The sequence below is a fragment of the Eleginops maclovinus genome, chromosome 1 (genome assembly GCF_036324505.1).
Source record: "Eleginops maclovinus isolate JMC-PN-2008 ecotype Puerto Natales chromosome 1, JC_Emac_rtc_rv5, whole genome shotgun sequence".
Taxonomy (NCBI): domain Eukaryota; kingdom Metazoa; phylum Chordata; class Actinopteri; order Perciformes; family Eleginopidae; genus Eleginops; species Eleginops maclovinus.
This window is the reverse complement of record NC_086349.1, coordinates 27231850-27244885: the sequence shown is the minus strand read 5'-3', so window position 1 is coordinate 27244885 and position 13036 is coordinate 27231850. Positions and strand designations below refer to the sequence as shown.

Sequence of the window (13036 nt, the reverse complement as noted above, 5' to 3'; positions counted from 1 at the left end):
TTAACTGATTGGGAATACTTTTTTGGCTTTATATATAAACCACTGGTGTTTAATTGTCCAGGTGTGCAAATCTTACCTCAAACCCAACAACAAAAAGCAATTTCCTGAGGATTGCACAAAATAAATAATGTAAAAATGGCCCGAGAAATAATCCAACACCTTCTTCTTTCAGAATAAATGGACTCTTTCAAAAGTACAGACTTATTGTTATTTATTTATAATTGTCTTGTGTGTATTTGAGTTGCATTTTGAGGGTCTGAATACTATAATGTATTTCTGATGTTTCCATTTAATTCATTAGCATTTTTGTCCTTCTTTTAAGTTTGATTTTTGGGAAAAAGCTGCACATTTGTTTTTGAAGAAATTAATGCAATGTGTTGGTTTTTCATTATGAATTTATTCTGTCTTTTATCAAAACTCATCCTTTAAAAAATCCATGAATTAGTGTCAGAAACATCTCACTGGACACCGGCTTGAGTTTCAGAATCAGGAAGCATGTATTTACTATCCTTGCAAGAATGGAAGCCGTCTCCACATACAGCCATCTCCCTGAACGGTGTCCTTCCTTAAATACCAGAGAGGTACAACGCTTTGTTCAGATCAGCTGAGGCTCACGTCGGAAACGATCATGCTTGCCACATGCCTATCTCCCTAAAGGCTGAATCATGTTAATCACACAGCTATCACATGTCTAAAGCAGTGTGTCATGCTTCTCTTCTATATGTTGGTGCACTTGTGTCCCTAAAAGAGCACATTCAGTATTTCCCAAACACTATGAAATATAACAAATCGTGTTCATGTTTTTTTCTCCAAAATCTGTTTTGCAGAACTCAGAGAGAAGCAGGAAATATGGACTTTAATACCTGATGACTCCTAAACAAGGTAATAATCTCTATTTTAATATCAGTGACACCAGAACCAAACCAAAACTCACAAAGTGCTCAGTTGAATAAATATGTATATAAAGAAAACATGAATACAAATACCAGAGCGGTTTTATGTATCGCTCATTATTTGCACAAGTTCTGGTAGAGATGAACATCTTGGCAAACTGAAAGCCTAATGCAGACCGTTTTCCAACTGCACACATAATAAGAACACCAAAAGTCTGCACCAGAGAAAAAACCCCTACAAATATTGACTTATATTTGAGCAACGTTTGTCAAAATCTTCAGCATCCGGAGATAGTTACAAAATAAAGAAGATATATTTTCCTGCATATTTGAATGAAGTCAATACCCATGTGAACATTAGAGATTTATACAATCTGAAACTTTTGGTTTCATCCGAAGCAGTTTACAGTAAACATGATGCAACAGAAACAGAAAACAAAAATCAACTTCAGTGGGGGGGCTGTGGCACTGAGGGGCTGTGGCACTGTGGGGCTGTGGCACTGTGGGGCTGTGGCACTGTGGGGCTGTGGCACTGAGGGGCTGTGGCACTGAGGGGCTGTGGCACTGTGGGGCTGTGGCACTGAGGGGCTGTGGCACTGTGGGGCTGTGGCACTGTGGGGCTGTGGCACTGTGGGGCTGTGGCACTGAGGGGCTGTGGCACTGTGGGGCTGTGGCACTGAGGGGCTGTGGCACTGAGGGGCTGTGGCACTGAGGGGCTGTGGCACTGTGGGGCTGTGGCACTGAGGGGCTGTGGCACTGTGGGACAGTGCACTGCTCCTCGGATCAGGGGAGTGCTGGTTCAATCCCCACCACAGCCAGCATGCCGTGGTGTCCCTGGGCAACAGATTGATGTAAACGTTCCTGTATTTTCAAGTCGTTATTGGATCCGTAAAGCTGATTCCCGTCGTCAATGACAAAGAAAACAAGATTTTACATCAACATTATTGACACTTTTCTGTGCTGTGTTGGTATTATTCTGTACACAGCAAAACAAATACAAAAACCCCTGAGGTAGGTGAAAACCAATCTGGTGATTCTGTTTTTAAAATAGTGATACAAAACATTTAGCCAGGATGATTAGCGTCGACTTTAATTCCACACACTGCACACGGTTGGTCCTTGTTTGTTGTCTCTTTCTGTTGTTTTGTTTTTGTTTGTGCACAATGCATGAATCACAGTCAGCCTTTGGGCCTAAATAAAAACTACAACAGAAAACCACTTCAAACTTAACATCAATGGTTAGGAAATAATAAATAAATATCCAGCAGGAATATTTGTTCCCCCTCCAATGTTTTTAGGGATTGAAAATGAAATAAGAAGCTGAAGAATATATCCTAGCTCTTAACAGATTATTTTAAAGTGAGGAAATCAATATATATTAATATGTATTCCTTTCACCTGGAAACTTCCCCCTTTGATGTTCATACTGATTTTCTTTTTTAAATACAGAACTTCTCACCTCGTAAACCCCTGAGAGAAAACCAGATGACCAGCAGAACATGTCCTTCTCTCAGTGCTGTGATAACTGATCACTGAAACTGTGATGCAATGGAGATGTTGTGTCCAGTTTCACAGACACTAATATATCTTTTAACATGTCCTTAAAATAGTTTAAAAAATACATGAAGTATTATTTCTTGCTCCTCCTGTCTGTGTCTCTGTCTGCACCAGAGCTGATTCCTCGTATGTGTAAACCTATACTTGGTCATTTAACCGATTCTGATGTACTTTATATCTGAACCAGCGGGCTGCAGTCCTGCAGGTCGACTCTGCGAGCGTCCCCGAAGACGAGGAAGACCCCGAGGCCGGTGACGTTCACCATCGTGATGAGAGAGAACACCTTGGCCCAGGAGAGCGTCACCTCGATCAGGTAGCCCGACACTGACACAAACACCAGGCCTGCAGCACGGAGACACAAATTCACATGTTCGATACCAATACCTCAGAGCATACATTATCTGGAGAATAGCATTACAAATGTCATTCAAAAATAATTGCATTGTCTCAAAATCTGAAGTTTGGTGGACTTTCGTTTAAAGCCAAAAGTACGAACTAAGTTTATAAGAAACTGTCCAAAAGGAGGAGCAGTTTATCAGTCTCCACCTTTCTGTGAAGATACTCTGCATTTGCTAAAGTTTGTCCTTTTCTTTTGTTAAAAACGACTGAAACGCACTTCACAAGCGATTTGACGAGGACCAGAGGGATCTGATATCTGCACAGGAGATTTAGCACGTATATTAAACATCCTGCAAAACATCGCCATACATACCCATGAAAGCTCCCATCATGTTCATAAAACCTGTTGAAACAGAAACACCTGAGGTTAAAAGAGCCGAAATGAGTTGGAAGAAGTACTCAGATCTAGTACTGGAGTTAAAGTACTTGGTTACTTTACACCGCTGCTTGTACTTGAGTCTCAGAGGCGAATATTTGACTTTTTACTTCATTTTTTGAAACCTTCACTTACATCATCAACAAATCAACTCTGAGGCTGTTTCATAGAAAACGCTGAAAATGTATTGTTTAATTCACAGGACGCCGGGAAGTATTTGTAAAAAACTAAAATCCTTTTCCGACGGCAACATCACACACTAATGCATCCATAATACTCATTTGAAATGAGCCGTTCTTAATCACTTTGTGACTCCAGAGAGTTCGTCACAGTGTTCTTATCCCCTGTGGTTTTATAACTACCTAACTTAGTGAAATATCGGATGGTAAACTGACCGAAGAGGGCCCCGGCACAGGAGGGGGTCAGGTCCTGCACGTTCACCGTCACGCCACTGAAACACATCAAGCATCAGGTTTAACAACAACAACGACAACAACAACAGCAACAACAACAACAACAACAGCAACAGCAACAACAACAACAACAGTCCAGCAGCGGCTCAGTCAGTAGGGGCTTGGACTGGGAATCGTAGGGTCGCCGGTTCAAGTCCCCGAACAGACTTGAAATATGGAAGGTGGACTGCTACTTGGAGAGGTCCCAGTTCACCTCCTAGGCCCTGCTGTGGTGCCCTAGTACTAGGATGGGTTAAATGCAGAGGACCAATTTCACTGTGTGTGCTCTGCTGTGTGCATGTGTGTGACTAATAAAGAGGGTTTCATCCTCCCATTCTAACAACAACAAAGAATGTTATTTATAAGGCGTTCAACAAGCAAGTAAAGAATAACAAAAGTGCTAAGCTTGTAAATTTTGGAACGTCACTAATTTATACGAGTTCAAATGAATATAAAGGAATATTCTTTATTCTTCTTCTTATTTTTTAGCAAATCCCATGAAATCAAAAGACAAAATCAAACATAAATCCTTTTAATAAGTATCTGCCAACTTAAATATTAGCTTATTCACGTTTCATTCACAAATCTTGAAAACGCACAGGACGGAAAATCCTTCAGAGGTCTCACGTACCCGCTGCTGAAGGTGCTCAGCCCGATGGCAGCGGAGATCAAGGTCACAGCGGAGGGAAAGGAGACGTCTCCAGACAGGAATATGATGAACATATTGGAGACACCCATCGCAAAGAACTGGGGGGGGGGGAATACATATTGAGGTCGCATATTCTAAAATAATATTTAAGAAATCTAAATGAATTATAATAATATATATTTGTCATGTAAAAAAACTGTAAATAGAATTACAGAATAAATAGATTGAAACTCTGCATTTACCAATAAAAAGGATCACAATAATAGACTTGTGTTAATATAAGAGAATAAAAAAGTCGGAGTTCAGAGAAAAATAATAGAATATATCCTAAAGGTTAAATGTACAATAATGCACTTCCTGTCAACATATCCAGATATCCGTAATTAGAGTTCAAACTGTGTACAGCACTGATCTACATTCAAGCTCCTCCGTTATTTCAGTAAGACAGCATAATGACTCTGAGACGCACAGCTCAGAAGCTGACAGCGCGCTTCATCTTCTCCAGAGAAACTTGTTATTACACGTTTCAAAATCTCACAAAAATGCCACCTCAGCAGCACACACACACACACACACACACACACACACACACACACACACACACACACACACACACACACACACACACACACACACACACACACACACACACACACACAGGCCTTTTTCTCTCCTATCTTCACAAGTGTTTCTTTTTTCCACTTACCTGCATTATCTTTCTCACCAACGACACACCATATCCTACAGAGAGACATAAAGATGTGAGCTTCATTTTCTTCTGTATGAAAGGAACAGAGACTCGCCTCGTAATGCATGTCATCAAACAATAATAACACTTGTTTAATACCTCGGTTTATTAGAAAGTCTGAGAAATATCCTCCAGCGAGGGCTGATGGAATGGCAACAGCCCACGGCACCACGTTATACACCCAACCCTTCAGGAGTGGACACGTCGGGGGGTTAATGACAACGTGAATGAGCTAGTGCAGAGATCACTGGCTGATTACAAAGTGGATAAAACAAATACCGTGGCGTGTGGAAATGATTCTTTAAAGTACGTCGGCAGCCAGGATAGTAGAGTGTACATAGAGCTGCAGAGGCACATGTGGGCGAACATCATGGCCCTTTGGGGAGAGGAAAAGAGAGGAGGTGAGGAGGGAAACGCAACACAATCATATGGTAGTACATAATATATAAAAGCAGTACCAGACAGGAGCCTTCCTGAAGAGACTCAGCCACCGCTTTCTGGATAAACTCCACTGAGGGTCTTTAAAGTCCTTCTGCTTCTGGGTCACTTCCACACCTGGAGCACACAGTGAATAACGAGATGCGTGAAGGAAAACTAACACTGATGAAGAGCCCTGCACACACAGCCTGTTGTCATGATGCATTCAGGGATTGTGGGATTCTGTACCTTTCAGCAAACACAGCCACACCACGAGAGCCCAGAGTCCGGCCAGGAGACCGATGCAGTAAAACATGCTCTCCCATCCGTACCCTTCCAGCAACAGGGAGCCCATCCCCCCCGCCATTAAGGTCCTGAAACAGCAGCATACAGGGCGTCAGTAGATATGGTGTGTGTGTGTGTGTGTGTGTGTGTGTCAGTGTGTGTGTGTGCACTGTCAGAAGAACCGTTACTTAAGTAAAAATATGTCAAAAGAACAAAACTTGAGTAATTGTGCTTTTTCTTCCACCTGTGTGTGTGTGTGTGTGTGTGTGTGTGTGTGTGTGTGTGTGTGTGTGTGTGTGTGTGTGTGTGTGTGTGTGTGTGTGTGTGTGTGTGTGTGTGTGTGTGTGTGTGTGTGTGTGTGTGTGTGTGTGTCATACCCCAGATTGGCCCCGCTGTTGATGGCGCTCATCAGAAAGCCCCTCTCTCCTTCCAGTACGCGGTGAGAGCAGAGGCTGGCCAAAGACGGAAAAAAAACTCCTATAAGACATTATGTTACACACTCAGTTCACAAAAAGATATTTATGACAGACATGGAAAAAATAAGACGACAGGAAAGAGGCAATACCATTCAAATGAATCGGCTTAGCTTAGCATTAATGCTGCGAACAGCTAACCAACTTTGTTTAAAGGTCTTAAAAAAGTCAAAATGTAAAATCTGACTTTTTTTCTAAAATCACTTTTGGTCAGCTCTCCAAAAAAACGTCCCATGTGGCCCTAAACGTCTTCCGTACCATGTGGGAGCAGCTTTACAGTAAAAATACTCGCCCGATTTTAACAGCATTTGGTGGAACGGTGAAGCACAGGCAGATAAAGAACATATCATAGTTTGAATATGGATCCATATTTTGGGGTCTTTGTTTTCCACCCATCATATTGTTACTGGTGCAGTACTCACCCTGCGTGAGTCCCATGAGGAATCTGGCGAAGGTCATGAGAGCGAGTGTGTTTGATCCTAAGTGAGCCAGCAGAGGAGTCACAGCTGTGATCAGAGACCAGGAGGCAGCCGAGAGGAACAGGACGCGCTCTCCTCCCACCCTGAAGCAGCACGCAGTAAAGAGTTTAGGAGGGTACGGGGAATCATCTCTGCCAACTGCAGTAACTGGAGTACAAGTAGCAGAGAGTAGGCATACTTGCTCTTATGGTTTGAAGTCTGAATGACTTACTTGTCACTGGCATGTCCTCCCAGGATCTGAGTGAAGCAGTATCCCCAGAAGAATCCACCCAGAACCAGACCCGAGTCGATCTTACTCCAGTGGAAGGAGGCGGCCATCGACACGGCACAGATGGGCATCGCCATGCGGGCGCAGAACAGGAGGCAGGTTCCCAGAAACAGCATCACCGTCCACTTCTGAGCCAGCGGCCTGCAGGGTAAGGAACATGTATCTGTAAAGCAACACTTCAACGAGAGGTCAAATCAAAGGGGATTACAAACATGTGAATAAGATGGGTATAACACTAATTAGAGTTCATTGCTTTACAATGATTTCTTGGATTTTCCGGGCGTCTGTTCCAGATAAATGGAGATAAAAACAAACGTGGTATTTTGAAGTCAACTTGACAAACAGGAAGTCACTGCAAAGACCTCAAATCCCCAAAAACACAGCAGTTATCGAGTCTTCTGAAGAGAAATGCATGGACACACTTTTCCAAATCCTGCTGAGACAGACTTCCTTTAATCCTGGGTGTATTGTTCAGGTAATAGTAGGATGACTGTTGAAACTGATGTCTGAGTCTGTGACTACACCTACGTTTCTGGGCCGGTCTGAGGCTTTTACGTGCTGACTTTTAGTCACCCCTTGTTGGCTCCGGATACCATTAGCTCAGATGTGTTTGTTTTTAATTGAATAAAGTTCTGACCTCCAGTTATTGATCTGTTCAAAAGTCCCCTGGAGAAATGGTTGGGTACGTTTGTGTGTCGTCTGCATTTATTGAAACTTATTAAGTTGTTGTTGTTGTTTTCTTCACAAATCTGAGCCAGTGGTAGCATGTAGATGTTAAAGAGAAGAGGCCCCAGCAGGAGAGGACTCTTTAAAGTAGGACGCTACATACTGATATACACCTGAACATCAGCAGGAGAGGACTCTTTAAAGTAGAGACTCTACATACTGATATACACCTGAACATCAGCAGGAGAGGACTCTTTAAAGTAGAGACACTACATACTGATATACACCTGAACATCAGCAGGAGAGGACTCTTTAAAGTAGAGACTGTACATACTGATATACACCTGAACATCAGCAGGAGAGGACTCTTTAAAGTAGAGACACTACATACTGATATACACCTGAACATCAGCAGGAGAGGACTCTTTAAAGTAGAGACACTACATACTGATATACACCTGAACATCAGCAGGAGAGGACTCTTTAAAGTAGAGACACTACATACTGATATACACCTGAACATCAGCAGGAGAGGACTCTTTAAAGTAGAGACACTACATACTGATATACACCTGAACATCAGCAGGAGAGGACTCTTTAAAGTAGAGACACTACATACTGATATACACCTGAACATCAGCAGGAGAGGACTCTTTAAAGTAGAGACTCTACATACTGATATACACCTGAACATCAGCAGGAGAGGACTCTTTAAAGTAGAGACTCTACATACTGATATACACCTGAACATCAGCAGGAGAGGACTCTTTAAAGTAGAGACTCTACATACTGATATACACCTGAACATCAGCAGGAGAGGACTCTTTAAAGTAGAGACACTACATACTGATATACACCTGAACATCAGCAGGAGAGGACTCTTTAAAGTAGAGACACTACATACTGATATACACCTGAACATCAGCAGGAGAGGACTCTTTAAAGTAGAGACTCTACATACTGATATACACCTGAACATCAGCAGGAGAGGACTCTTTAAAGTAGAGACACTACATACTGATATACACCTGAACATCAGCAGGAGAGGACTCTTTAAAGTAGAGACACTACATACTGATATACACCTGAACATCAGCAGGAGAGGACTCTTTAAAGTAGAGACTCTACATACTGATATACACCTGAACATCAGCAGGAGAGGACTCTTTAAAGTAGAGACACTACATACTGATATACACCTGAACATCAGCAGGAGAGGACTCTTTAAAGTAGAGACGCTACATACTGATATACACCTGAACATCAGTAGGAGAGGACTCTTTAAAGTAGAGACACTACATACTGATATACACCTGAACATCAGCAGGAGAGGACTCTTTAAAGTAGAGACGCTACATACTGATATACACCTGAACATCAGCAGGAGAGGACTCTTTAAAGTAGGGTTAAGGCTAGCTACGTACCAACTCAAAAATAGAGCTCAAACCAGTTCAGAACAGAGCTGTCAGTTATGTAATGGTAGGAAGTGTCAAATGCAGAACTGGAATCTTTTCCTGAGACTTTATAAAGATGAAGGGAAACTGGTTTTAATAATTGTGGATCAATTATTCGGCACGGTGAACACCAATGTACACATGTAGAGACACAAGTGCCAGACCGGAGACATCAGCTGTGACTAAAGCTAGTCTGCACTCACAGCAGTGCGTTGAGCTAAAGGCTAACACCAGCATGCTACACGGTCACCATTTGAATATTAAAGGATCATTTACCATTCTGCAACTCGAGCTCTGCACGCTACACAAGAAAAACATCACACAACAAAACAATAACGCTCCTGTAGTGAGTTTGGTTTCGATGTGCACCATGTGGAATACAAACAGTGGCTACTTACACAACGGCTGTCATGCAACAGCGCACACTTGATATCAGGGATATATATTTATTAGTCTTTAAAAAGACATGTTAAAGAAGCAGAATAGCCCCTAACATTTTTAAAACAGTGCATTTAAAATGTGTTTCCTTATAATGAAGCACTTTCTGCCCAACTGGTGTTTTTCAGTGACATTTCATGCTGCTTCTTATCGTTTGTTAAGTCAAAATACTCTTAGATTGTTACTGCATGCTGGATGTAGGATCCCTAATCCTTCATTATGCGAGTACCATTTACCAATTTAACAATCCGGTTAAATACAATAGGTGATTTCTTTGGCTGATACCCCTCCTTTAAGTTTCAGTTTTGACCTTCCAAGGGGACAGGTCTGGGTACTTCTGCTTTTATATACTGTTGTATGAAGAGAATATGGAACTAGGGACCATAGCTTTTCTTCCTGATATGTAAAGTATGTAAATATTCAGCAGGTATTATGATCTCCATGTTTACCACCTGTAGCCGTAAACACAAAGTAGATCAGGCTGATGGTGATGTTATGAACCAAAGTAATGGATGCATTAAAGTGTTGACCTGTTCCAGAGTCTCTCTCTATGTCTCCAGGTGGGTAATGCAGACACGGGTCCTCTGAGGAAAGCAGAGGTGTTTGCAGCTTTACAATCTCTGTCTGTGGCAGATTTAAAAACACATCCTCTAAAAACAGCTTATCACAATATGTCTTGCCAGAGAGAATGAAATGGAGAACTTTGAGACTTAAAGGATCACCAAAGTAAATATAATTCATCCTCTGGGGATACATGAGTCATACTACAGAACAGCAGCAGACAAATACTCAAGATAAATAGCAATAGTTTAAAAGTACTGTAAAGCATATAATTACATCATGCATTAATGTATTCATCACGTAGGTGAGGCACAGGGTGTTAGAGGGGCCCTATTCTGCTCTTTTCCAGCAGGTTCATATTAGTATTTTATGCATCTGTGACATGTTGAGTATTATTGTGGTTCATGTCCTTTCTACTGTCGTTGCTGCTGCGCATTTTATTGAATTTATTTTGATCCATCTGAACTCACACTGCTGCTCCTGTCACTAAATCATTTTCCAATTTAGGATCAATGAAGTACTATCTAAAAGGTAAAGGTGCAGCTAGTTTGAATGGCTTTATACTGCAGGATAGCTGCTGGATTTACTGCAGGTGATCTAAAGTCTGATCTAAGGGAGATTATATTTACCATCAGTAATCTGTAAAGTACATCTCTAAAATAAACAAAGTAAGGTAACATCTAAAAGTGAAATCAGGCAGTAATACATTATTTCACAGTCAGGATGTTACATAAAGCTAACTGGTTGTTTCCAAATGTTTTAGATTCCTGCTTTGGAGCCTGCAGAGTCTGGTCTCACCTGGGCCACAGGGTCCGGCTCTCCTCTCCTCTGGGAACATGATAACCCTTACAGTCCAGTGGAAAAGCGCTGAAGTGATTTCTGCCGGCTCCAGCCGTGTGTCTGTCGTCCATGTGCTCAGATCGGTGTTTCCCCCTGGTGTCTGAGCCGCTCTGAGAGTACTTCAGCTCTGCCCCCCCCCCCTCCCCCGCTGACAGGACAGGCAGGTACAACTTGTTGAAACAAAACCCAAGATTTGCAGGAAGGACCGCAGAGGTTTCACCGGCTCCTGAAGGTGGAGTCAGCTTCACACTGACTCTAACTCTGAATCTGGTCCGACAGAAACTGCAAACACTAGGTTTCAATTGAACTCTGGCAATTAAAAGTCAAAAGAGGCGTTCATTTAGGCCTGGTTACTAATCCCCCATCTTGATGTGAAAGTATCTGACCTCTCCTTGTTGTTCTGAGTCTGACTCATCATGGTTTCTGCATTTACTGTCAGTCGCTTTGCATAAAAGCATCAGCTCAATGTCAGTGGCGGCTGGCCAATAGAGGGCGCTAGGGCGCCGCCCCACCACTCACCTCTCACCACATTTCCTTGAATAAGACAAAAATATTTCGAAATATATGTATATATTTTTTTGATGTGCAAGATAAATATTTCATAGTAAATGATGAGTAAAGTTGTTTCGTTCGTTGACATTGTCTGATTGGTGACGTATTTCCGCCCTGGGGCGCAGGAATCTTTGCCCATAGACTCTCGTTAAAAGTTGTACATGCGCAGTAGCTCCTCTTCAATACAAGAGATAGGACGATGTTGGGGCGCACCTCTCCTGCGCCCCGAGCTGAATGCAGCTGGATTTGGCGGCGGGGCTGACGTCACAGCCTTCTGTCATAAAGTATGTGTATGGTCCATGTTATATATGATATATACTATTCAAATATATAGAGATAGAGAGATAGATAGAGATAGATAGATAGAGAGATAGAGAGATATTTGTTATATATGTATACTGGCCCTCTGTATAGTAATATAGCACATCTGTATATGTGTTCATACTACATCTGTTTATACTATGCCAATTATTCCCCCCTCTTTATACTGCCCTTATCTTTACATAATCACTCTGAACTGCATATACTGTACTCTATATATCGCACTTGTTTCTCTTTGCACTTCTATCTATCTATAATGTTGTTGTTGTTGTTTTCATTGATGTAAATACACTGGTCTGATCCTTAGTACATGTATGCATGCTTTTTTGTTTTTTATACATTTTGGAGTTATAGCCCCCCCTGGAGAAAACTCCACCAGCCGCCACTGCTCAATGTACTGACCGGGTTTGTTGTTTCACGTTTTGGATAGAGATCAAAACACTTTGCCGCAGCATCTAACCAAAGCTGGCAGGAGAACGTTTGCATATTTCCCTTGTAAAGATCAGGAGAAGGGTTTGTTTCAGATGTTTTGTTTTGGATATAGATCCAAACCCTGATCTGTGCAGAGTTTAACCAGTCCTGTTTAAAGCTGTCAAAAGGTTTCTATAAAGAACAACAGAACAACTCATAAGCTCAAGGTATCAGACTACAGTGTGCCAATCCTGTAGGGAGCATGCCTTCAAAATAAAAGAGGGTGGAAACTGGGCGTCAATATAAAGTAGGAAAAGGCAGGTTAGGATTCAAAATCAAGATGACATTTAGGTGGGAGAAGTACTCAGATCTTTCACACATGCATGTGTTTTTGTGGTGTTCCCTCATGTAGTGTGTTCTATAGGTTTTAGTGCATGTAAACGGTCTGCAGAGGCTAAAATCCCTCCAGATTATACCATATTGATGTGTTCCATTATGATGAAGCTACTAAATGTGTGGGTCATTTCTAATTACTGTACTGCTTGATCGATAATAAAACATCCAAACTTGCAAAGTCACGAGACATAACTAGTTGTCTAATAAAGTACAAAATGTATCTCCAAACTGAGGATCGGACCGGTCACTGTAAACCCTAGCGATGGTTGTGGGTGAAAATCCCAGTGGATCAGCTTTTCTGAAACACTCCCAACAAGACCCTTAAATCCCCTTCCTCCCCGTCCTGAGGCTCTGACTGAACCCCTCCAGGTCCTCTCCACCGTACCTACATGCAGTGAGCT

General features: G+C 42.0%; 2 protein-coding genes across 2 annotated transcripts; both read right to left on the bottom strand.

The window, feature by feature from the left end:
- Window positions 1-883: 883 nt before the first annotated feature.
- On the bottom strand, window positions 884-11366 carry LOC134880618 (voltage-gated purine nucleotide uniporter SLC17A9-like). The gene is made up of 13 exons (XM_063907649.1): window positions 10914-11366; window positions 6940-7137; window positions 6672-6811; window positions 6154-6253; window positions 5741-5865; window positions 5533-5629; window positions 5354-5450; window positions 5174-5261; window positions 5033-5067; window positions 4309-4424; window positions 3621-3676; window positions 3163-3192; window positions 884-2792 (listed from the first exon to the last, which is right to left on the bottom strand). The coding sequence occupies exons 1-13, from the start codon at window positions 11024-11026 to the stop codon at window positions 2623-2625; spliced, it is 1365 nt and encodes a 454-aa protein (XP_063763719.1). The 5' UTR covers window positions 11027-11366; the 3' UTR covers window positions 884-2622.
- On the bottom strand, window positions 1342-1835 carry LOC134862638 (cornifin-A-like). The gene is made up of 2 exons (XM_063880650.1): window positions 1828-1835; window positions 1342-1687 (listed from the first exon to the last, which is right to left on the bottom strand). The coding sequence occupies exons 1-2, from the start codon at window positions 1833-1835 to the stop codon at window positions 1342-1344; spliced, it is 354 nt and encodes a 117-aa protein (XP_063736720.1).
- Window positions 11367-13036: the final 1670 nt, after the last annotated feature.

Excerpts from the sequence above, each read along its gene's own strand:
- LOC134880618 (XM_063907649.1), bottom strand. The coding sequence starts at position 11,026 with ATGGACGACAGACACACGGCTGGAGCCGGCAGAAATCACTTCAGCGCT. Across the intron at positions 7,138-10,913 it reads AGCCGGACCCTGTGGCCCAG|GCCGCTGGCTCAGAAGTGGA; the intron begins GTGAGACCAGAC and ends CTTACCCTGCAG. Across the intron at positions 5,068-5,173 it reads AGACTTTCTAATAAACCGAG|GATATGGTGTGTCGTTGGTG; the intron begins GTATTAAACAAG and ends GTCTCTCTGTAG.